Source organism: Plodia interpunctella, chromosome 21 (genome assembly GCF_027563975.2).
Source record: "Plodia interpunctella isolate USDA-ARS_2022_Savannah chromosome 21, ilPloInte3.2, whole genome shotgun sequence".
Taxonomy (NCBI): Eukaryota; Metazoa; Arthropoda; class Insecta; order Lepidoptera; family Pyralidae; genus Plodia; species Plodia interpunctella.
The window spans coordinates 2503988-2530425 of record NC_071314.1 but is presented as its reverse complement, the minus strand read 5'-3'; the positions used below and the strand labels follow the sequence as shown (position 1 = coordinate 2530425).

The window sequence follows — 26438 nt, the reverse complement described above, 5'->3', positions numbered from 1 at the left end:
CTATGAAAATTACTATATATGAGTCTGATTGGTATACAAACTGATAAATTTGTTAAAACATCGCTTTTTTCCCGTTCAGGCGGTAGAAATAGAGTTCCTGGTGACGTGGCACAATCCTCACAGCCGGCCGGAGCAAGCGGTGCCGGGAGAGGACAATATAGCGACCTGGCGCTCCAAGCCCAACACAGACAGGACCTGGCGTGACTACGCTAAGCTTGCTTGGGATATCAGTCCTACTCTGGCCATATTCCTACCAGAGAGGTGCGTTCTTTTAATTTATTGTTTCCTCTTCTTCATAGTCTATTCCTCATGGCTGAAGGTCGTGGTCATTACGTGGAATGAAACTCAGAATCAGAATGTTTCCTCAGCGAGCAGCTTTTCCTCATGGAAGTTTGTTTGAAAAACATGTTGGTTTAAAATTCACGCGGGCGAAGCCGCGGGATAAGCTAGTTTACTATAAAATATTAGTATTGAAATTAGGTAATATAAAAGGAATGGTGCCTAAGCTAGGACGTAAAATATGCTGTATTGCAGGTGTAAAGTACTGTAGACTAATACAAAATAACAATTTGTTCACACAATAACAATCACAGATGAAGAAAGCCTCATTATCAATCAGCTCTATTTTATAGTCATATTAGCTTGTCCGAACTTATTTTTAAAATGGTCAACTTGTGTAAACTTTATTTATCACCCCCAGACTAAAGAACGAGGGTATTACAGCGGAGATTAGAAGGAAAGTCCAAGCTCAGCCAACTTCAGTATGCCACGTGCCTCAAGCGCTCAAGTACTTGGTCACCACAGAGACTCTGCTTAACGACGCCCATGAGGTTAGATTACTTTTATATCCCTATACATCTTAACTTGCCAATAAACGTGGCCTTGCCTGCAAAATATACATAAAGAAACCTCCGCGAATTTGGTCATTTATAGTTGTATCACAAAAAAAAAACAATAACAAACTTAAATTTGCAGTTAATTTCATACAAAATGAGTGCATACATACGCAAAGATATATTGATCAACTTCGTAAGTATTATTGGTTACGGATCCTCGAACCGCGAGTTCAAGTCACGTGACCGGCTTTTTTCAAATTACGACCAATCTTTCATATTCGAAATCATCATAAGTATTTTAAAACAAGTAATATTAGGTACATTATTTACTTGTAATGATTATTAACTTCCAGTTAGTGCACATGGTAACCTGGGCCCGCGTGTCTCCAGTAGAAGCTTTATCGTACTTCAGCCGTCAATACCCCCCTCATCCCCTCTCAGCGCAAGCGGCGGTCAACACTCTCACGTCATATCCGTCCTCCGCAGTACTGCTATACATCCCGCAGCTGGTCCAAGCATTGAGGCATGACACGGTGAGTCTGGATTGAATACATTTCAGCTACGACCCATGATAATAGACCTTACTTATGTATGTGGGTGGGTTTATACTGAAGTAGGCTTCAGTATAAGCCCACATTCCCTCTCAGTCTACATAAGCAGCGGTGAACACTCTGACGTCATGTTCTTCCTCTGCAGTTTTATTTTACACCTGATTCAAGCATTGAGACACGACACGGTAAGGAGACTCGCAATAGGCTATTACACGAATTTAAAAATAAAATATATCGCACTATTTAGTTGTGGAAGAAAACATATCATGCGCCACCCCATTTCAAATAGGATTGATAACGAACAAAAAGATTATTTAAAATAAGCAAACACTATAATCTAATGACAATACGTAGTTATTATCAAGTCAAATCAGACACACTTTTCCATATAAGTTGTTTTTATCATTTGGAAAAAGTATACATTTTGAATTCAAATTCAAAATTCTTTATTCAATTTAGGATGATATACATCCCTTATTGACGTAAAAAAAATAGTTAAACTAAGTCTACTGCCGGCTTCCAAAGTGCAGGTGAAGAAGCGGCGCAACAAACTTCACCGCGTCCTTTTCTCCAAGGACGTCAATTAACAAATATAGGTCTTATACATATATTAAAAATTAGGAGGACGAATTTACATCATTATTTAAAATGTCAAAATTTGAATGAATAAATAAAATAAAATAAAAGTTGTATTTCCAATAAAATTATTGAAAATTGTCACACAAAAAAATATATATAAATAAAAAGCTAAATGTACAAAACGTAAGGAATGATGTCATAAATCAATTACATATGTTATGAGGATACTGCACCATGCTTGGGCCAAACATTTGAAATAGAAATTAACAGAATTTAAAATACCACACAGAATAATATGGGTGATTAAACGGTTGTGTTTAAAACTTAAATAATAATTTTTCAATTTATTTTTTTCCACCGAATTAACTCCTGTTTTCTCGTAGATGGGCTACGTAGCGGAGTTGATCAAGTCCCTTGCCAAGAAGTCTCAAGTCGTGGCTCATCAGCTGATATGGAACATGCATACGAACATGTACACCGACGAAGAGATGCATAACAAAGACAGTAAGTTTCGCTATCCCTTCTTTATTTATGATTAACTTAAGAAAACTGTTTAAGATAATAACTATGTAGTAAATAATAATGAGATGAAAAAACTCTGGAATCGAAAGGGAAATGAACCCGCGCCCCTGTTTATCCGTCTATAGTTCAGCTTAAATAAATTATTCCTTATATAAATTGATTTTATAAAGAACATCTGGATGTTTATTGTGTCAACTTATCAAAAGTGAGCCTGTATAAGTAGTTGTTGTGTGAATTTAATGTTTCACCCATTCCCAGCGGCCCTTTTCGACATCCTCGAGGGGCTAACGAAGTCCATAGTGGAAGACCTGTCGGGGCCCGCGAAGGCATTCTACGAACGGGAGTTCGATTTCTTCAGCCAGATCACCAACATCAGCGGCATTATAAGACCGTTCCCGAAAGGTGCTGAGAGGAAACGCGCGTGTCTGGAGGCTTTGAAGAATGTTAAGGTTAGTGTCTCTCTTTCTCTCATTAGAGCGGAAGAAACTGGTGTTCTTCCTCAGTTCAGTCGGAGCCTGACCCTATTTCATACTTTGTAGCACAATTATTGAGGATTTTTCTTCATAACAGCTAACTAAGGACAAAACAAGATCTTACTCATAAAGAAACCAAAATCGGCTTTTTCTAACTAGTCCATTCGAATTTTGTTGAAAATAAATCAAATATTAGATCAAAGCTATACATTTTAAAGTAATTCATAGTGGTATCCTAAAAAGTCTAATATATATTGCTGTAAAATTATAAAATGGCACGGTAGCAACGTTTGAGTTCCTCTCTAAAACGGTATTTTATGTTTTATATTAATTATTATCAATTTTACTATGACAGGTACAACCGGGCTGTTACTTGCCGTCGAATCCTGACTCCATGGTAGTAGACATTGATTACAAGAGTGGTAAGTGTGTATTTAAATGGATCATTGAATAAAATGCAACCAGCCACACAATCAAGAATTTAATATTTGTAATTAAATACTAAATTAATGATTGGAAAGAATTTTTTTTTTCATCTTTAGTAAGGCTGTATTTTATTTGGACACATATAATCCAAATAAAGTCTAAATAAAAATCAACCACCAAATTACTATATTGGGGGGTGAAATTTTGCATGAAAATCATATCTGTTCCGCTTTCGCAGAGAAATTCACTTGGACTTATGTGTCTAAATACACCCTTACTACAGATGAACGGAAATATAATAAACTAGTTTACGCTTCGCCCGCGTGAAATTATCTGCGAAAGCATTTCATACAAAATGACTATCATGGGGGGTGAAATTTTGTATAAAAATGTATTTGAACGTGGGTCTTTACGGACATGTCATATTTTCTCGCCGGAAGTTCCACAATGTTTCAAGACTAAAGTCTACAATCAATGTGTGTGTCAAAGTCGCAGACAGACGCAAGCGACTTTTAATCGGTAATTGTGGAATTTTTTGGCTCGCCCATAACAGCCTATGTACATCTTGATGATGACCATAAATTCATTCAAGATTTTCAAATTTCATACACATTTCAGGCACGCCCATGCAGAGCGCTGCCAAAGCTCCTTACTTAGCGAGATTCCGAGTGAGGAGATACGGCATAGCTGAGATGGAAGCCGTAGCCATGGCCATAGCATCAGGGGAGGAACCTCCATCGGTGAGACATGACTTTTCATCAAACTCGTTTCTCTACTTCTCTCTCTCTCTCTTTACCACTGATGTCAGATTCTATTCAAGTCTCTGGCGTGATTTTTTCGTGAATCTTCTTTATCTACTTCTTTCTCTTTCTAACACTGGTGTCGGATATTATAAAAGTCGAATAAGAACTTCATAGGCAATTTTTGACATCACTGACTTTACAATTTTTTTATATAAACTTCATATTTTTATCGACAAATGTGATAAACATTTCAGCGTAATAATTAAATGATAAAAACATTGAAAATAAATCCTCGATTTCAGGAAGAAGGAAAAGACCGTTTCACTTCAATCGCAGCGGAGTCCTGGCAGGCGGCCATCTTCAAAGTGGGCGATGACGTGAGACAGGACATGCTGGCGTTGCAAGTGATCTCGCTGTTCCAAAATATCTTCCAGCAAGTGGGGCTCGACCTTTATCTGTTCCCGTACAAGGTTGTCGCTACTGCGCCCGGGGTGAGCTCTATTAATTATTAATATGCCCGTAGATTACCTAGGTGAACTGAGGTGGATCAATGGCAGGAAAAGGTGCCCGCGGTCCACTAATGTTAAAAGGTGGATCCCGACGAACGCCCGGTTTTTGTCTGTGGCTTCGTCTCTGAGAAAAAAATGTCTCGTGTATTTTTCGTTTCTTTCACCCCGATTTCAGCATCGTGCCAATACAGTCACGATAGTCACAAAATATTAATGATACAGTATATTTGTTAATTTTACTTTTCAAAAGTTGCAACGCATCATTTAGCTTACGAATTGGGAGCTAAAACAAGGGCTGTTGGTAGGCATATTGAGCGTTGGGAGCAGACCCCGCACCTCTCACCACGATTGCCCCGAACGATCGAAATTCGACTGTAGGAGCCATGCAAATGGTCTATAGTCTGTGCTAAGACTATTAGAGTAAATAATTATAATAATATTAATAATTACGACCTCCGTGGCTTAATGGTCATCATGCCGGACGGCTACACTAGACGTCGCGGGTTCGATCCCCGGTCAGGTCAAGATGGAAAATTATATTTTTAAGATTTTCCTGGGTCTTGGATGTTTATCTATATATGTATATGTTATAAAATATAGTATCGTTGAGTTAGTATCCCATAACACAAGTTTCGAACTTACTTTTAGGCTAACTCAATCTGTGTGATTTGTTCGTATATATTTATTATATATTTTATTTATATATATTTAATATCCAGTGCGGCGTGATAGAGTGCGTGCCGAACGCGAAGTCACGTGACCAGCTCGGCCGGCAGACAGACATCGGCATGTACGAGTACTTCATCAAGAAATATGGTGACGAGACCACCAGGGAGTTCCAGGTTAGTCACGAGGCTATAGATAATATTGGAGCCCTACTTTATTGTGATGTATTGCTATCTCTTCTATCTGCGGTCCGACCTCTCTTTCTTATGTATTGAGAGGTGTATACATAGATATAGAAATAGTTATACGTTTCACCGTGTAAGGAGAGGTCGGGTCAGAAAGAGCAGACTGAGAAAGAGACAGAAAATGTTTTAAAAACTTCTCGCGAGTGCGGGCTCCCGTATTATCTACAAATTCATACAGGTTTGTGTATTATCATCAGCCATTTTCATGGCCCATTGCTGTACGGATGGGAGAGTCCAACCTTTGCCCAACAGTGGGACACAGCTTTCTTTACTTCCTTTTTTCTTTGTACTTGTTTTCTGTAATATTTTAATGTGTACGTACATAGACCTATAAATAAATATCCAGAGTCTAAAGACAACTTAACTGTTTTTATGTTCTGTCTGTCTATATGTTTTATTACCTCTGTTTGTATGTTCGGGTGTCCTGTGATTTCTAATAAAGTAATTTAGCAAAATAAAACTTGCCAAAAAATATATTGGATAATCTATGGTTGGCCCTAAAAGTTGTTTTAATTCGGCGCAGGCGGCGCGACGTTGCTTCGTGACTTCGATGGCGGCGTACAGTGTGATCGGGTTCCTGCTCCAGATCAAGGACCGACACAACGGCAACATCATGCTCGACACGGACGGACACATCATACATATCGGTAAGTAGTATTTTGAAAAAACGATGAATGAGTAGGTTTGGCATGAGTTATTGGTAGCAAGTGCAATATGGGTCCGTCAGATGGCTCAATGTCTCGAACGACATAGGTGGACACCTGAAATTTTCACAAAATGCGTTTTATTCCATTTTCTATCTTCAATCGATCTTTGCGAGTCTTTAGTAGGGGCCTTCCTGTGGCTGAGACGATAATGTTTAATTATATCTCCGTCCAGACTTCGGTTTCATGTTCGAATCGTCTCCGGGCGGCAACCTCGGCTTCGAGCCGGACATCAAGCTGACGGACGAGATGGTGATGGTGATGGGCGGCAAGATGGAGGCGCCGCCCTTCCGCTGGTTCTGTGAGCTCTGTGTGCAGGCCTTCCTCGCCGTCAGGTCAGTGGCTCTTAATGACTGGCCACACTAGCGCCACCAGCCAGTCTTCATTTCCGTGACATCCTTAACCTTACATATTATAAAACAAAGTCCTCTGCCGCGTCTGTCTGTCTGTGTGTTCGCGATAAACTCAAAAACTACTGCACGGATTTTTTATGCGGTTTTCACCCTTAGATAGTGGTGGTTCCCGAGAAAGATTTAGGTGTATATTTTAATGTTATGTGAGCGAAACCGGGACGGGCCGCTAGTAGTAGATAAATTCCAGGAGAGCCGACTGCAATGGTACGGCCACGTATTGCGTAGACCGGCAAATTACGTAGAGAACAAATGTTTGGCTATGCCGCTCCCGCCTGGCCCTGGCAGAAAGTGCAAACCCAAGAATTGCTGGCTTGATGTCGTCAAGCATAATATGCCAATGGTCGGACAACTAGTGATGTCGATGATCGTGCGGAGTGGAGACGAATTACAGTTTTCTATTGCACAATTGCCGCCACAATTTACATAACAGAAATCGGTGGCGATACAAAATTCTTGTCGTAAAATGTGACAACATTTTGTGTAATGGAAAAATATAATACTATATACTATTTAGATATAATTCTTTAACTTATGCAGCATAATATCCTGTAGTTCTTATTTAATTATCGCTAATAATTAAATGGTAAATTATTAAAAATGTAGGTGGCGCTAGTGTGATAGATAGATCAATCAATTAATTTAAGAACTTTGTTCTTGTCGGTGGAGCATTTTCCAAACTACAAGATAGATAGAAAGTTTATTTTCCAAACGCAACAACACAAAACACAATACATCAAGACACATGTAACATTGTGTTAGTCCTTATATATTTATAATAACACACATGCAGGCCATACCAAGAAGCGATAATATCCATGGTGTCGCTGATGCTGGACACCGGCCTCCCCTGCTTCCGCGGGCAGACCATCCGCCTGCTGCGCTCGCGGTTCGCACCCAACTCCACAGAAAAGGAGGCGGCGGCGTACATGCTCTCGGTCATCCGCAACTCTTTCCTCAACTTCAGGACCAGAACCTATGATATGATACAGTACTATCAGAACCAAATACCCTATTAGTTGGTTTTTTAGGCTAGTGTGTTCGCTGCGCGAGGTAACAACTTTATATACTTCTTCGTAGTCGTGTTCCTCATGGCTGAGGGTCGTGGTCATTACGTGGAATTAAACACACGTAACGACTTTCTTGGCACTATTGTTGGAGTGGTTTGCCATTGACTTCTCCATTGCACACACAAGTTGATAATCAACCAGAGTGCAATGTCATCTCGATGTTTTCCTTCACCGGAAGCAAGTGGTGGTCGATGAAAACTACTATACATAAGTCAGATTGGTATACAAACTCATGTGGCACGAATAGGATTCGATACTGGGACCTTTCGGTTCGTCTTAACTATTTATTACACCGCCACTCTATATACATTAACTGTCTTTTATATTGTTAAACAGTAATGTTTTTAACAAAATTTTATGATACGTCGTGGGTTCGATTTCCGCACGAGGCCAGTTTTAATATAAATCTGTTAAATTTTTATTTAGTTCTATGTCTCTTCTATATTTTAATTTACTTCTATATTTGGTTCTATGTTTTTTTTACATGCTTTTATCTTCCTATTAGTTGTAGAATAATGATATTTTCTTTTTCTTCATGTCTTGTAAATTACATTTACTGCGCCCGTCGCGTTTTACGAAACATCCGCAGACACAGCGTTGCACGCGAGGAGTGTTATCGCGAACAAAATATCACCTGCAAAACTGAAATCAGTTCCGGCGTTGCAACGTTGTTTAGACGTCAGTGTTTAATCTACCTGTTCTCGATTTATTTTTTGGAAATTAGGTGTTAATGTATGGAACTTTGTATCGAATCGCCATAAAGGCGATTTTCTGTTATTTATTGTTTTGACATAAGTTTATTTGACTCGTAGCGCAGCGAAGAGCAATAGATAAATATATGGGAGTGTGTTAATAAGGTGTTTGAACTTACCTGTTAGCCATGTTCGGGTGGGGGGCGGAGGGGGAATCAAAGCAGATACGGTTGCTTTCTAAATAATTTTGGCCGTACTAAAGCACCTATTGAAATTGTAGCACCCACTGTGAAATTTTTCACTAGCATTCTCGCTGAAATTTGTCGAAAGATAGGGATGGAAATAAAAAGTATTTACTTCTCTTTTTGTATGCCTGCATCCTTTAACCTGAGGTACCTAACTGGTTAAAATTAAAATCTGTTGTTACAAATTTAAAACACTAGCACCACTGAGTATCAGTTTGTATATTATCTAATCATTATTGTAACAGTTATAGTAGTCCTGCGTGCACAATGTGCATTGGGCTTCAATAAAAATGTGCCGTATTCTGACTTTTCAAAAGTCATACAAAAGTATCCTATCTGCTTTGAGATTTATATCATAATTTTGGACTTGTGGTATTTTATTCTTTAAAGTGATATTGGTTTAAGTAGAAATATAATTTAGGAATATTCAACACTTATGCGAATAAAATAGAACAAATGTCCATCTTCTGAATATGTTTCAATGTGTACTTATTTTTCAATATTAATGCCAGTAGTTTATATTAAAATCCATGAATATATAAATATTTCAGTAATGTTTCAAATATACATTTCTTTATGGGTTATAATTTCAAAAATAAGTAAAAAAATAGTAAAAGTTAGCTGATTGCGAATCTATCTTAATTAATTACTGTCATTATATTTATAACTTTTAGTTGGACTTTTAACTTATTTTAAATATTAGAAAATGTTGAGGCTTATTTTATAATTTTTGGCAAAAATAATTTTAAAATCCTAATGCAAAATAATTACCATTTTTCACAGGCAATAGTAACTTCGCTAATATACACTACTTTTAGAAATTATTTGAAGTAATTTACATGAAAAAGAAATTGTGTTTATGGTACTACTATTTTCCATGAAATTATTATTGATACTGAAGTATTATTGTGTTTTAACTAATTTATTTTTGTATTAGCTAAATTATCTTTGAAACATTTGTGCTTTCTGCAAGCTAATTGTAATTTTTACGATCTTTGTGGCCTAATGGTTATCATGCTGTGGCTGTCGCCATGATAGAGGTCACGGGTTCGATCCCCGGTCCGGCCAAGATGGAACGTGATCTTTTCACATTGACCTTATTCTTGGATGTTTATTTACATGTTTTATATATGTATAAAATATAATGAAGTCTCGGAACTTGCTTTAATGCGTGTCATTTATTCCTGTAATATTTATTTAGTTTCTTAACCTACGGTTTGGTTGGTTTACTTACTGTACCGATAATTATTGAAATAATTATCGTATTGAAATACAAAACATTAAATAATGTTTATTATTAAATTAATTACTTCTAAAAATTTACGAGATTTAAATTATTTTTGGTAGTTTTCATGCATAAAAATTTTGTTATACATCATGCATCTTTGACTGATTGACGTTTGTATCAATTATGCCATTATTTTTATCTGAAAATGTCTATAATTTTGAATATGATGTGAAACATTACATTGAAATAGTTAAATACCTATGAATCTTTGAGAAACTAGTATATTTATTTCTATGACACTTTAAATCTCTAATTTAAATATATTTGGTCTTATTATAAGAAATATTACTTAATATTTATAAATATTACTTAATATTTATTGTAGTATTCTAGTTTTAATATGGTTTCAAAGGGTCTGTGTTTTTTAAAAACATTAATACAATTTATTCACAACCTTGTAACACAAACTATCAAAACTTTGGATCCGTATACAAAACTTATTAACCAGTTAATGTTATTTTTCAGATATATATATTAGTGTATGTAAAGAAATATAATGACATTCCTGTGATTGCAATTTCTTGTTGTTGAAAATAAAGCAATTGGTATAAATCAAGTTTTTTTTTATATTCTCCATTGTTCTCAATGTATTATCAGTAAAAGGGAAGCTAAGTTAAAAATGATATACATAAAGATTTGTAAGTATATTCATTTTTATTTTAGTTGACTCAGATTATCCATAACACTTTCGCGGACGCTCAACGAGACACAAAAGAAGTTTGCTCGTTATAACTGCTACAGCAAATAAAATATTAAACTATTATTCAAAGTCCATTCCATAACTTTCGATATATGACAAATAAAACTCTAGCTTTTTCATACATTTCTTCAGTTTAACGACTTCTAATTTTGGAAGATGCTCCTGTTTGTGATCTGGGAATATTTTGGAGAATTCGTTTTTGTTTACTTCTTTTGACTTTTTGTCCCCTTTTTCGGTTTTCTTCGCCTCACCAAATACTTTGTGTAAATGGGACAAGGCGGCTTTGCTGTAGTGATCTCTGTTGTCGTGGCTTGGCCCTTGTAATATGAGAAAAGTGTCGTGTTTCATTACTTCTAAGCTCTCTTTATCAGTCTCAATGAATTCAGTCTGAAAAAAAGTAAGTATGTAATATATGTATATTAATATTTATATATAAATGAGAACATGGGAAATATAATAATACATATTGGTCACTATTATGATTGAAGGCTTTTATCTTTTTCTAAGAAATGTTAATAACTTTCATCTTCACATGTTCTCAAATTCATTCAAAGCTGTGAAACAGTGAAGCCCTGGATTAAACAAAAACTTTAAAATATTGAAGATTCACCTGTGAATTTACAACCGGCCGACTGCTTAACATCAGCCCTCTTAGGGAATGCCTATAAGAGGCCAAGGCTTTATGTCAGTTTATTCAATGGGAGTATTTGGAGTGGTCTAATTCTAGAACAGAACCATAAACCATAAACTAAAATTTTAACTGATATGAAAGGAATAATAAAAATACTAACCTGCAAACATTTCTGTGCCACCGATTCGACAGCAGTAGCCAAATCATCATAGTTTGTGTTTGAGCCCAGATTTCCACAAATCATCAGGAAGCAAATAGTCCCTTCAATAGGTTCCAGTTCTCCGTTGAAGTACCTCATTATGAAAGCATAAGCGGTCAAGACATTGGCAATGTTCATTTTGATAGTGGCTGAGGGCTGGACTGTCTGAAAATTATGTTTAGTTGCATTATTATTACAGTTACTTTAAGAGAATTCAGATGAGAGGGAGTTCATATGCCAATATAAGTGTTTGTAAGAATCAACAGGATCAAATTACCTGGCACCTGGCTCATGAGAAAAAGAAAGGAAAACCCGAAATAATGGGAATAGACAATGGAATGGGAATAACAATAGTTTGTGGGAATGTTCATGTTTCATGCATTTAAATGAATTATGTATGAGGTATGCTATTCACCTCACGATTTTTGAGGTGAATAGCAAAATGGTAAAGTAAAACCTGGAATCATTTTATCCTATAATCATGTAAAGAATAGTGCAGCAAGTTATTCTTAAAATGCCATTTTTTTTAATTCAAAATAAGGCTTTAAAACTTACAGTTAGTTTGCCAAATTCAACCACAGGTTTCAAACCAGGACAATTCCTTAGAGCTTCCACATCTTCCATATTCTTTTCATTGACCTCTTCCACTAACTTTTCTTCCTTACTGTACATCCACCACGGCTCCCATGGTGGTATTATAGATGTGACATCTCCAGCGTTACATAAAGCCCGGAATTCATTTTTCTCATCCTCTGTTAGCACGTTCCACATCTCATCTGCATTATTTAAGTCCAAGTCTTTTATCCTCTGTTCCAAATCATCTGCCACCTCATCATCTGAGTCTGCAGCTGCCTCATTCTCATCATAAGCTAATTCGAGGTTCTCACCATTTTGTATTCTCTTCAGAATTTCAATAGTTTTTTTTTTGGTGTCGTCATCAGCATTGAGGTTAGCTAACTCCTCATTGACACAATCTCGGTAGAAGTCTTCAGAGCATATTGTGTGGCTTTCAGATTTATAGCAGTCTAATGAACAATAAAGTATTTCGCATCTTGGGCAGCAATACTTGCTAGTGTTTAGATTACATCTGAAAATAATAAGACTGTTAGACATTGGTGTGGCTATAGTTTGCACTAGCTATATTACAATATATTGTGTTGTAATTATAAAACAAACAAACTTTATTAAAACTGTGTTCATTACTACTCACATTCCGCATATTTTTGTATTGTGGTTTCCAGGCTGGTCTTCCGGCACATCACTAGTACTAATTAGATTATAATTACTACAACTCATTTTAACCAGGTACCTTAGTAACAAAGTTACACAGCGCAATTAAAAAAGAGAAAAAGAGCTGACAAAGCCGCTTCCGCAAGAATACGGCAAGTATTTTATTATAACCTAAATTAGTAAACACAGGCAAGGCACATAACAGCTGTTTTTGACATTTACAAAATATTAATAACAGTAGGTAGGTATGTACATTCCGATTCCCAAAACAAAATCCTGTAAAGGATTACAATAGGCACAGATTACTAATTAGTTACTAGCAATAGGTCAAAGAATAGGAAATATAATATTGTATGTACAGGAAGTATTTAAAAAAATAATGATAGCGGCAATTTTGCAATGAATTTGGGTAGGTTAATCTGCAGTTGACTGTACTAGTACCTAAGCATAGCAGCGAAAAATAAGCGTAGAATGAAACGAGTTATCATACTTGTCAATGTCAAAAGAAGTAAACAAATAACAATACCTAGAATTTAGAATAGAACAAAACAGAAATAAATAGAGTTGTTGGCCAAGTTTGCGTGGGAATTCATTTAGTTTGTAAACAATTATTTATTACATTACAGAAATTACAACGTTTTGTAGAAGATATTACAAAAAAAATATGGTTTCTCCTGATTGCGACGTGACGGTTCAGAAAACTACGAAGGTTTCCTGAGGGTTTTATATAAAACATCGATAGGTATCACTTCCGAAGTGGTAAATATTTTATTTCAGGAATTACAGAAATGAAGTACATGTATCAGTAAAATAGATGTAATCCTATGTGGGATATACCGTTGCCTTGCCTTCCGCAATGTCCGCGCCAGAATTAGTAGAAGACTTCTTTGGAGTCTATTTGTTATATTGTACAAATCCTAAATACAAAGGTCGAATTTACATTGGTTATACTAGAGACCCCAACCGACGAATTATGCAACATAACAGAGGAACTTGGGCTGGGGGCGCTTACCGCACCAGTAATAAAGGGCCTTGGTAAGTTTCAACATGTGCTAAATACCAGATAATTATTTTAAGTTAAAAGAGTTTAAGTTTTCCCAGATAGGTACTGGCCTCTGATGCTCCATAGCTGAGAAGCAATTGGGAACGCTGAGATCAGAGAGCCAGTTTTTTTAAGTTTTTATAATGATGAAACATACATAAGCCACATGATAACATGATAATAACATGTGGGACAACAAATGTTCTGGAAATATGCCTTATTTATTTGGTGGGCAAGTGATAGAATCTTGCTTATATTAGCTAATATTTAACGCAGGTAATATTCAGATTTATCAGAAATTTTGAATTAATATATTATATATATAATTAATATATATTGATTGTGTCTTTATTGAAATTATTGTAAAGTTTCTGGTTTATTTTTCAACTAGCTGTGCCGTGGGGCTTCGCTCCCGTGGGAATTTCGAGATAAAAAGTACCCAATGTGTTTGTTATTCCAGGTTATTTTGTACCGTGTACCAAATTTCATAACAATTGTTCCAGTAAATAATCTGTTAAGAGGAACAACAAACAAAGTTACTTTCGCGTTTATAATATTAGTAGGGATTAACTAGGATTATTTAGCTTATTATTTTTTTTAGGAAAATGGTGTTGATTGTGCATGGCTTTCCAAATAACATATCAGCACTAAGAGTAAGTGTTGTTTAATTTGCTGTTTTATCCAGCCCTTGTAGTCGGTTAAAAAGGCCATTATTTTAGATACCACACCATACTCTATCACAGTAGATTTAGTATACAATTATAAATCTACGCTCTCTCTCATCTCTGCATGTTCATTATTGCATTTGGTGTTGTGAAGCCATGAAGTCCAGGGTTAAAAAAACTTTAAAATTTTGAAGATTCGGCTGTTATTTTACAACCGGCTGCCTGCCCTCAACCATCAAACGACTGACATCAAGTAAGTTCAAATCTTCAATATTACAGATTATTTTTTTATTCGCACCCTGGGCGTCACAGCCGCGAATTACCCCTGGATCACGACATGATAAGAGAAAGCCTAAATAAGATATATATTTATTTTTCTATTAGTTTGAATGGGCGTGGCAGAATCCTACAAAGTCGATTAGGTTACAGCATCTTAATCTCAAGAAGATACCAAGAAAAGAGTCGGAATTCCAATTCAAACTGCGTGTTATGACAGAAATGGTCAGAGTAGGCCCTTGGTGTCGCCTCCCGTTGATAATTAGGTGGCTCGAAGAAGAATATTTTGAAGAATTTCCTGTAAGTTCTATAATAGCAATCTCTCATTTCATTAAGAAGTTCTTTATTGGCAATCTCGCATTTTCAATTTAATAATTTATTAGGACCAATTAAAATCATTAACTGTATCCGCCAGACTAATGACGAAGATTTATTTGGATAAGGGCCTTCTACGACATATAATACTACTTTTTTAAATTATAAATATTGCTTTGCTGGCTAGGGGCATCCATAAATTTATGTTAAGCCATTTTTTAATAAATCTGACAACTCTTTGATTTCGTAAATCTCACAACTCTTTGATGTTGTGAGATTTAAGAAATCTGAAGCTGAGATTTTCAAGATTAGTTAATTTATTAGACTTACTACTAGTTAAGTACCATATTTTGACCACGTTCTTAATTATTTAAAGTGTTTTGTGTTTTATCTAATACATATTTTTAGATTGAGAGAAACCCACCCGAACATATGAAGATCTGTCGTGGGCTCGTGAAAAGCAGAAATTTGAAGAAAAACATAAAACGAACAGCCATATACGAAGAATGTCAACTGTGCTTCAGTTATATCACCACTAACACCTCAAAAGTTAGCTGCGTGAATCCCGGCTGTGTATTAATAAGTCATTTGATTTGTCTATCAAAACTGTTCCTTCAACCGTGTGAATTTTTACCCGTAGGAGGAATATGTCCGTTTTGTAGCACTTACTTGAAATGGGGTGACTTGATAAGGAAAATGAAAGGCTGTAATGACGGCGTTAACGTTGGTGGAGTAGATGAGGAAAACGTGGAATATATGGAAGACGATGAAGGCAGTGACCGGGAAGGCTTATGTTCTCAAGACAAGGGATTTGTTGTTAACGAATCTCGCTGGTCGCTTGAATGTGATGATTTATGACGTAAATATATATATTTTTTAAATAATTCGCATTTTTTTGTCTTAGTAAGCATCGTCATCTCAGCCCTTTTCTGCCCACAGCTTAACATAGACCTCTCTTTTACGCTAACCTTCGTAGTACCTCAGTAGTAACTACCTATTGGTACTTTTGTGGTAAGCATAAGTAACTTTATATTCTGCAACTGTGTCTCCGGATCACAAGTGATAAAATATACTATCTAGTACTATTAAATCTTCAATTGAACGTTAAAATAAAAGGAAGCTAGTTTCAAGAAGATCTTTAATTCTGTACAAAAACCTAATAAAATATATTGATTTAAAATAAATACCTACTTACCTAATATATTCTACCAGGTACATGAATAAATAAAATACTTTATAACAATACACTTATAAGTATGTCGTGCATAAATTAATCATTCTATTATTTACATAATATGTATTCTGGAAAAAGTCAGAAAAACGTGTGAAGTGGATTAAGAATATATAAATAGACCTAGCGTAGTAAAATAAAAATATATTTTCAAATATGGAATATGTTCCTTCAATATACAACGATACAAGTGAAAATATTTCCATTTTCATATGACATTATAGATAAAGGCAGTAATAACAATAATAAGCAATAAATATAAATGCATATAGTGCGCATGCGCATGTCTAATGCCTATAGTTCATAAGTAGATCAAACATGGAAATTGATTAGGTACTTTCATCTATTAGGTATAATAACTGCTTTTTTCTATAGGTACTTACAATATAAAAATCATATAAAAAACAGTCGTTATTAAAAAGTCTAAGTAATGAAAGATTATGAAAAAATATTTCCATTGAAAGGAATGTGTTTGTTTCATATTTACATGATTTTTAGTATTTTTGTAAAATTATCTTATTCAACAATGATATTGCTTACTTTGTTTATGTTTACGTATTTATGCAGGTACAATTGCTGTGTAAGATAGTGGTAAACTCATTGTAACAACATTAGAGATATTATGTTAAAAATAAATATTTTATATTAACAACTCTATATTATTATATATTTCTAATTTCTCTCAGTAGAAGAAAAATAAATACATACACTCTTAATTAAATAAGAAAGATATATAATTTGGAGTTGCTTGCCCGCTGTCGAAACAAAAAAATATTGTGAAAACCATACATCATTTACTTATTGTCGCTACTATAAATAGAAACAAACTAAACAGCGACAAAACAAGGCCCAAAAATATTACAATATTACAAAAAATAAGTTAAAAAATAAATAACTCTTAAAAACTTAATACGAGACAATAAATGAAGTCGTAAACAAATCGAAAATAAATGATATGCTTTGAAATAAAATAATAAATGCAATTAATTTTTGGTGTTATTGTAACATTTTTTGTATTTAGTAATTAAATTACCTAATAGTCAAATATATCGTCACCATCATCATCAAAATCATCGTCATCATCATCAGCTCCTGGCGGCACGAAAGCACCATTCAACACTTCACTAATAGGTTCCTGAAATCCGAGCACTTTTGCTAGTCCGTACACCACCCTCATCACCACAAGCCTTGTAAAATCAACTGGGGTAGTCTCTTTTCTTTGCAGCTCCAACTGTTTTTCTGTCGGGTAGGCGTCTTTCCTCCTCTTCATTTCACAGGAAGATATAATAACTAAAACTGTTAAAAGAAATAAGAATTTGTGCGCCATCTTTTTTGTTGTTCCCTCCAAAAATTACGTCAGATTTTGTTTTATGTCGCCGTTGGCATAGCGCGCTTCGTGCGGAAAGTTCGGCTAACGGGATGGCTCACGTCTGAATGAGCAGGCAGTGGCAGCCAGCTATTGTGCCATGCCAATAAGTACGTACCTATATGGATGTTCTTAAACGTGCTGCCAGTAAGAAATGCGTTTACAGTTAGCAGTCACGGTTGCCGCAGTGTGAAAACGACCGCCGCCGCAACAATTTCTTGCAAATTATCAATGTTGCACAAATATGGAGCGCGTGTTTGAACTTTCTTTTTGTTTTTGGTTCGGAGGCGCACGTTTTGGTGCTGGATGTATAAATTAATTGATCGACTTGCAATATAAACATTTCACAAACTGAATTAAGTAAAAAGTAGATACAACTAAAAAAGTAAAAGATATGGGAGTATTTACAAATCGATTAAAGCACAGTTTTTTCAAGTTTAAAAATGAGTAGGCTATTGCTTTTTATGAACAAGGCGTTAATGAGAGTTGTATTAACAGCGAGAGTCATTTACATCTTTCCGAGAATTCATTTCTTGGTTTAACACCTTGGACTCTCACTAATCTGAAAGTGTTTACTGCTGATACAAATTATATAGGTCCTACTATACTACTATAGCTACCTCCCACTCAGCGTAAAAAGAAAAAAAAATATCGTAATCTAAAAAATGCACGTCCCTTGTGCGACATAAAGTTATAAATACAATGCCAATACGGACCGTTTTTGATGACATCTGGCGCAAACTTAGTAGACCTTCAGGAGGACTTATAGGCTTTTTATACATAGACAAAGATGCAGGCGGCTACAAGTCGAAGGGTACTTAGTAGTCCTAACAGGTAATCTATTACTAGGCTAGCTAGGTATGCCGGATACGGAAGTCAGGTAGATTGTACTGTGATTTTGTTATTTTAGTTTTAGCCTAAAACTTTGGTGTCAGTGTTATTTTAAGCCAAGTGACTCTTTCTAAATGTATCCAATTTACGAATTAACCTACATACAGTCGTCGTGCCTGGAAAGTTGATGATCAATTTGTATTCCACAACATTCACTTCGATGTCACACCTACATTCAGGGTGATGGCGTTCCAGGTAGACGCACAGCTATCTAGGCCTTTCCCATTTCATTTGCGTTGATTGCAATATAATAGCTAGTGTTGTCAAGACTTCATCGCGATTGAATCACGAATGAGTAAAAGGAAATGCCGATTCAACCAACTCATAAATTCTGTACAGCATGGTCAATTGTCAAAGGCCTGTCGGCGGTGGCTTCAAAAGATTTTTGTATCAAGCATTCTTCTTTGCGTGTCGATGGTTAACGTTACATCACTGGCTGCTAAATCCTTTTTTGCTAGAGCGGAGTCATTTCAACACGGCTTCATCAGAAGTTGCCATCAAGTCAGCCTGAATACAGCATGTAATCGGGACAGGCTAGCGATGCACCGTTGATTTCAAGGTGAAACTACAGTGTCATTATGGGAACTATCGAGCATACCTACCTAGTCAGATAAAAGAGACTCATAAAACCTGACTATCTTAATACCAGCACTTGAGTGCACAGTCTGTTTAGCGACTTCCAAGGGCGAGGACTTATTTATGGCTGTGCGGTGGGTCTTCTCGCCATTTAAGCTTTTTTGAACATTGTTCATTCGGCGGAGCAGTCTTAATTTTCATCTATCATCTGCCATAGATTTTATCAGTCTATACGACACAACCTGTGCCTTTTCTTTCAACTTATACCTGAATTCTTGGCTTTCCTTTCTGTCTTCAAGCTTCGACTTTTTCTTCAATTAGGAATAAATTTTAAAGTACTTTACTTACTTACAGTAATATATAATTTCATAAAATTTTCATGATTAAGGTGGTCAAACATCTTTCCTGGTCTTGTCTCTATTGCCCGCCGTAACATCTTTAAATAGCTATTCTCATGGACACCATTCTAAATGTATTAAAGTTGTACCTACGTGCCATTTATTTATCGTAGAATCCCACGACGTAGTTGCGACTAATATTGTTAAAGAAAGAAAGAAAAATAGTTTATTTGGTACATAATGACAATTAAAACTAAGTTGACAATAAAATCCGGAATTAAAACATGCACCAAAGTGGCCCACACTCAGCATGTGTCGTGGCTGGGCCATGACGCTGGTTTTCTGCGGGTATCATACTTAAATTAAAAACTAAATTTAAAACTTATAACTACGTAACTAGATTGTGGCACTACGCAACACTTATATTAGGTAAACTAAAATAAATTAGAATCAAATCGTAAATATAAAAATATTAATAATAAACACATGAGAAAAACACAAAATTCCAATGCTGCAAAATTACGATGCGTCTGCGAACTACTTAAATATTTTTTTAATTTAGTCTTAAAAGTAATAACAGTAAATGACGTTCTTATGGGAGGTGGTATATTATTCCAGCAGCGTGTAGCAGCGTACCTGAAGCTCCCCCTAAAGGCAGCTAGATCAATTCAGTTAGTTCAATTGGTCAGGTTGTCTGGCTCGTTGGCAAAACTTTAGTTTTTCAAATAAATAGGGAGGACATTTATTCTTAATAATACTAAAAAGTAGAACTGAAAAGTGAAGATTGCGACGAGATTCCATGTTTAGCAAACCATTTTTATTGAGATATGGGGTTATATGAGCTCTGCGGGGTATAGAGAAACATTATCGAGCAAATGAATTTTGCACACGTTGGATAAGTTTCTTAGTGCGAGCCAGCAAACAGTTACCTATCACCACATCAGCGTAATTAATGTCATACCGCCAAATGAAAAACTCCTTTCTCGCATAACCGTTGGTAATTTCTTTGGCATCCATGTGCAATGTTAATTGTGTAAATATTCTCATGATCTGCTCAGCCATTAGCAAATAGCTGGAATGAAATCACTTTCTTTTGTCACGCTACACTGTTACTTTTTTTCAGAGCCGGATAAACCGTAGAGGCATAAAAATTATTATGCCAAATCAAAATAATGATTGAAACAGAAGAAACTATTTTTTTTTTCTTGTCAAATTTAAGACTTTAAATTTCCCAAAAAAAAAAAATTACCGGGCTTCCTGGATTTCTAAGCGACTTAAAACTGACTTTATAGATATTACATATACTTACAATTTAACCTTGTGATGTGACGAGACGGTAACGAGACACGACTGGGCTGCATACATGCTGCATAGCAATTTGTAGAACAAGTTCTTTTGTCAACATTAATGCAGTTTATATAAATATCCTTACATAATATAAAGTAGTATCCTTACATATTATAAAGTCAGTCTGCCTGTATGCGATAAACTCGAAAATTACCGGACGGATTTTTGTACGGTTTTCACCAATAGATAGTTAAAGATTGACTCACATTTGTCCACATTTGTGGTCGTCCAAACCAAAGGGACACTTACGCCATTATTGCCGTTTATTTGTATTCGAACAACTGCAATAAAGACCTAAGTGCCAGTCGCCATAAGGTCCCTTTTGATTTGGACGTCCACATTTATATCTGCGCTGTGCTGAGAATTATCTGTACTCTCATTATCCACAAAAGGTGGTCAGAAGTACTACTGTACGACTGTGTAGAATAAACTAGTTTCATTCATATAGTATGTATAATAAAAAATACCAGTAAAGTCAGCGGAACTGGTTTATTTTTATGTTTAGTACTGTGACAGTTTTAGTTGGGAGAACATGCGTTATATTCTGGTGTTTCTTTGTGGGATCAATGTAAGTAATGTTTTCGATTAGTTCGGCACTAATTACTACAAAATAAAGAATATTAATAACTAATATTACTAAAATCTATGGGTATACCTATCAGAACGAAATTTTTACAAGATATATAAAAATAACTAAGATAATATGCACAAATCACACAGATTGAGTAAACACCAAAGTAGGTCAGCTCTAATTTGACGATAAGTATATTTTAATAACAAATAATGTAAGACCCAGGTCAATCTGAAATAAAATCTTTAAATAGATAGGTAGGAACCTAATCTACTTATTTTATATAGGTACTTAGTTGTTGTAATACATATACCCATACACAATTACTGGCATGTGGTCCCTGTCTAGGATAAGAAGATTCCATATCTTCCCGTGGATGTCTTGTGCGGTGACTGGGATAAAAGTTGATTGTCAACAATAGCATTTTTAAAGTGTTGACGCCAGGCAGGCGGCCGGTCGTTAAATCACAGCCAAATGTTTCTCTTTACTATAATGGCAAAATGCCAAATATGTTTACACAAAAATCACACGAATTTCTTTCTCAGAATTCCTTGCTAATGTTGGAACCTTTTTCCGTCCCAGATTGCCCTTGCAGGAGAAGCACCTCGCAAGAAGCTGAATGATGGCAACACCATACCAGTTGTGGCGCTTGGTACTGGAAGAGGAACCGCTCATGACGTATGTATTTATCACATCAAGGTTTCCAAATGAATTATGTATAAATATAGGATATAGGTAAATGCTTTGCGTAGCACATAAGGTCAAGGCAGTGCGTAACTTTTTGTGTGTTTTCATCGTTTCGGCTTTCCTTTTCACTTAGGGCTATCTAGGCCCAAATGACCACCACATTTTATCAATTTCTTAGCGAAAATTTAAAATCATCAGAATCTAAAAATATCACAGGGCGGAGTCGTTTCGAGTTATTAGTTACTAACTAGTTCGTTACTACTTAAAGAATTCAAATATTATGAAATACCTAGCTAAAATTGAGTTTTAAATATCATATTTTTTTTATTTAACCTACATAAGGTAGTCATCGTGTAGTCATAGTTATAAATAAAGGGACAATAATATAAACTTCTAGAAACCAGTAGACGAGGTTCGGGACGCGGTATTCTGGGCCATTGAAGACGGCTACCGCCACATAGACACGGCAGTGCTGTACAATGACGAGGTGCAAGTAGGCCAGGGGCTCGCTGATGCCGTCCGCCAGGGCCTGGTCTCCAGGGACCAGATGTTTATTACGACTAAGGTAAAGCGGGTAAACCATTATTATAAGTATACTTCTATATTTAAAGGAACACTAACGAAGTAGAGACAATTGATTCGTCAGTCGTCATATTTAAGTATACTTACGAGTCTCTCTTATAAACTTTACTGGAAGCAATAAGTGGTAGGTAAGGTTAGGTGAACAAAACAATTGACATATCTATAGAACAAAAGTTGTGGAGAATTTTGTAAGCGCTTTCATTCGGCAGAATAACATTGTTCTTGACGCGACCCACCGCGTTGATGTTGTATTAGCGAAGATAAATGAGAACCTTAAACTCCCACCTTTAATCTTCACCCATAAACGTGGATTTTTAGTATGTTTTCTACCTAAGAACCACAAACACGTTTCTAAAGAAAATAGATTGAGCGGCCCTACACTCTATATCACCATATTAACCATTTATTCACCGAACTGTAACCTACGATGGTTATCCTTTCAGCTGCCGAGCGACAGGCACGCTCGGAGCCAAGTCGTCACAACCCTCAGAGAGTCACTCAACAGGCTGAAGATGAACTACGTCGATCTGTTCCTGATCCATTTCCCATTTTCCACCAAGGTAAATTACACATTGATCTGAAACAGAAATTCCAGGCTCAGATTTGAAATCTTAAAATCTCATTAAAAATCAGACTCAAATCATGTATCACAGCTCAATCATCTGATGCTGTTATCCTGTGTTATTTATGCGTATAATATCTATGAATTAATTATTTACAAATACGTTTACTAACACAATAACAGATCAAATAGTTGCGAAACTCAAAAGCCGTGGAGCTGGATGGCAAGCTCATTGGTGGAATAAAGCTCGTCAGGGCCGTGCCAGGGTTGTGGCAGTAAAGACACGGCACGAGAATTGTCGTGGTTGATTGAGATTATATACAATGAATGCTCCGATATTATTTTTTCTAAACTACTGAGGAAATACGGTCCTACACGTGCTTGGCACGGCCTGATGTGTGGGGAAAGATCTTTATAATTCTGAATTCGCCTATGAGAAGAGCTACTTCTTCCATATAAATTATTAAGTTTATAGGGAAGAAGTGGCACTATTATATGTTTTTCTCCTTGCTCCTCTGAAGTGAAAGTTACAGATTTTTCTGCTTGTATTAAATTATTAAATAGAATAATATTTCCAGAACGACGGATCCCCGGATAACATTGACTACCTCGAGACCTGGAGAGGTATGGAGGACGCCAGGGAGTTGGGTCTCACGAAGTCTATAGGGATCTCTAACTTCAACGCATCTCAAGTGGACAGACTCCTCGCCAATTGTAAAGTGAAGCCTGTTGTCAATCAGATAGAGGTATTTTTAAAGCTTTTATTTAAATTGCAATGCCTGTATTGCAATGTATGAGAATAAGGATAACTATGTTTGTTCTACGAACTATGAGAGGAATCTTGCAACTTTGAGATAAATATCTTCAACCGATTGAGCTGAAATGTTATATACACGTTTAGTTTAAATTACTTGGGTCGAACACGACTGTCCGAAGGTGGAGACGAAAAATTAGGAGAGCGGTCCCTGGGCTTCTGACACTCAGATGCTGTGGAAGAAATCGGGAACATGCTCAGATGATAGAGAGAGTTTGGATAATAATAATAATAATATCTTTATTAGACTCTTTTTTACAATAGCTCACATATGATTGGGTCCTCCATTTAAGTATAAAATACTTGTGTTTGGTGAGCCCGCTCTTCCAAAGTAGTTGTTTACACTGATTTGTTACAAATTCACTGATCATGTTTAACAATAACAACATTGTACAATATTATAACATACAGTTTACACAGACAAATAACGACACAATAAAAATGAAAAACATATAAACTTGTCAACTAAGCTAGTATAGTTACCAAATCACCAATAAGAATATACAGTATTGGATAACAATGCATTATTATGATAATGCATGACCAGGTGGTGTAACCAAGATCGGTGGTTCCCAACGAGGAAGTCACTCGACGGTTAATAGCACGATTATGAAGTTTTTGTCATGCGCTATACACATTATGTGCCGGATCCACACTGTCGTCGAACAGTTTGCCAAACTTTCGGTATACATTGTGGTAAATAAAAACACTCATACTAACTACGCAATGTTCACGCATTCGGGTCTGCATGTGTCAAGTTCGGCAACAGTGTGGAGCTGGCATTAAACAATATCTCTGTAACGACGATCACCTGATCACGCATAAGAAACCCAGGTGCATCCAGCTATGACGGCCGAGCCGCTGGTCTCCCACTGCCAAAGCAGAGGGATTGCAGTAATGGCGTACAGTCCATTCGGGTTCCTGGTGACGCGCACCCGCCACAACTCCACCACGCCGCCGCCGAAGATCGACGACCCTGTTCTTGTGAAGATTGCTCAGAAGTACGGGAAGACAACTGGTCAGATTGTATTGAGGTATTCGGTGAGTAGGTACTTAACACAAACAAGAAAATTAAATGTGGTCGTCCAAATCAAAAGGGACCTTATGGCGGCTAGTACTTAGGTCTATATTGCCGTTGTTCCAATACAAAACAAGGGCAATAAAGACCTAAGTGCTAGCCGCCATAAGGTGCCTTTTGATTTGGAAGACCACAAAATGTTCTTGTACCTGTTGTATGTTTCAGTATTTTTTCAAACCACAAGACCTTGGTCACAGAATAAGAAAGAGTTATCATCGTCATCATATCGAGTGTGTTATTGTTAACACTAGTCAATAAGGCTAGGCTTTTGTAACATTTTTTGCCCTCCTTACACACAAACTCCCGCACAAAATCTTATGGACAGGGGTGTCTGAAACTCCGCGTTATCTCAAACAAATTATTGTTGGGATAACAGAAGCTGAGACATTCCTTAGTCACCTTAATGTATCTCTAAACTAAAAAAAATATTATAATATGTTAAATTATTTTAATACTAAGTTGGGCACTAAAGTGTTTTTTTTTAACACTGGTGTCAGATTTTATTCGAGTTGCCTAAAGGCTGCAAGATGAATTTTACGACTACACCATCTAGTGGCAGGATGTTGGATACACATTAATGAACTAAACTATTTAAAATATTATTTACAGTTGACTTTTTTCTCATTCCAGCTTGACAGAGACCTGATTCCTGTTCCCAAGTCGACTAACAAGGCTCGTATAGCTGAGAACATCGACCTGTTCGACTTCAAGCTGACTGATGATGAAGTAGCCACCATCAGCCGCTTCAACCAGGACCACAGCGTGTTTGATTTCTCTATCTGGAAGGAGAATATCCACTTTCCTTACAATAAGGCGTGAATTCTAATGAATCTGACTTCCCGTTAATATTATAAATGCGAAAGTTTGGATGTTGAGTTTATCACTCAGACACGCATAATCTGCTGAACCGATTTTGAGGAAATTTGGTACACAAGTAGAATATAATCTGGAATAGCATAAGTATAGAAAACTTTATATCTCAAAAATTTACAGAAGCAAAGTTCAGATTACGGCTAGTATTACAAATGTGATTTTGTTTGTTTGTTGTAATTTCAAGGACATTGGTTGGTTCGATAAATCATGATCTTCATCTTTTACTTAACCAACCAATATTCTTGAAATTTTGCATACATAGAATTACTTGTATGGGAGAAGCATACAGTATCTTCTATCCCGAGAAAGGAACTGTTCCTGTGAGAATTTCACACGGGCAAAACCGCGGGCAAAAGTTAGTGAAATATTGTAGATTTTAGTGAAATATCTTATTCGGATGCCATGTTTATTTCCATAAGTTTTAGATTTTTATCAGTAATAAAATACATTCTTATAACCTTCACATTTGTTTTATTTCTTATTTTTCATCCCGAAATTCCCACGG

The 26438-nt window shown here is 36.1% G+C and overlaps 4 protein-coding genes across 7 annotated transcripts in view; 3 read left to right on the top strand and 1 right to left on the bottom strand.

Annotated features, from left to right (window-relative positions):
- Positions 1-10511, top strand: part of Pi4KIIIalpha (Phosphatidylinositol 4-kinase III alpha) — a 33134-nt gene extending 22623 nt beyond the window's left edge. For all 4 annotated transcript variants that reach the window (XM_053761249.1, XM_053761248.1, XM_053761247.1 and 1 more), the window contains 12 exons: positions 80-261; positions 701-830; positions 1190-1369; positions 2350-2470; positions 2747-2937; positions 3317-3383; positions 4006-4127; positions 4433-4621; positions 5359-5481; positions 6074-6197; positions 6430-6589; positions 7458-10511. In XM_053761249.1, the coding sequence (XP_053617224.1) occupies positions 80-261; positions 701-830; positions 1190-1369; positions 2350-2470; positions 2747-2937; positions 3317-3383; positions 4006-4127; positions 4433-4621; positions 5359-5481; positions 6074-6197; positions 6430-6589; positions 7458-7683 (1815 nt within the window). In that variant the 3' untranslated portion in view covers positions 7684-10511. The remainder of the gene's footprint in view (positions 1-79; positions 262-700; positions 831-1189; positions 1370-2349; positions 2471-2746; positions 2938-3316; positions 3384-4005; positions 4128-4432; positions 4622-5358; positions 5482-6073; positions 6198-6429; positions 6590-7457) is intronic.
- An 81-nt stretch (positions 10512-10592) lies between these two features.
- On the bottom strand, positions 10593-12950 carry LOC128679186 (uncharacterized protein). The gene is made up of 4 exons (XM_053761250.2): positions 12700-12950; positions 12045-12576; positions 11451-11654; positions 10593-11046 (listed from the first exon to the last, which is right to left on the bottom strand). Exons 1-4 carry the CDS (start codon positions 12783-12785, stop codon positions 10720-10722), a joined length of 1149 nt encoding a protein of 382 aa, XP_053617225.1. The 5' UTR covers positions 12786-12950; the 3' UTR covers positions 10593-10719.
- A 258-nt stretch (positions 12951-13208) lies between these two features.
- Positions 13209-16275, top strand: slx1 (nuclease slx1). The gene is made up of 4 exons (XM_053761257.1): positions 13209-13754; positions 14363-14414; positions 14811-15002; positions 15426-16275. Exons 1-4 carry the CDS (start codon positions 13576-13578, stop codon positions 15873-15875), a joined length of 873 nt encoding a protein of 290 aa, XP_053617232.1. The 5' UTR covers positions 13209-13575; the 3' UTR covers positions 15876-16275.
- A 4870-nt stretch (positions 16276-21145) lies between these two features.
- Positions 21146-26394, top strand: LOC128679188 (aldo-keto reductase AKR2E4-like). Its single transcript, XM_053761253.2, has 7 exons — positions 21146-21334; positions 21920-22015; positions 22422-22589; positions 23050-23166; positions 23747-23914; positions 24817-25023; positions 25691-26394. Exons 1-7 carry the CDS (start codon positions 21299-21301, stop codon positions 25877-25879), a joined length of 981 nt encoding a protein of 326 aa, XP_053617228.1. The 5' UTR covers positions 21146-21298; the 3' UTR covers positions 25880-26394.
- The last annotated feature ends 44 nt before the right edge of the window (positions 26395-26438 follow it).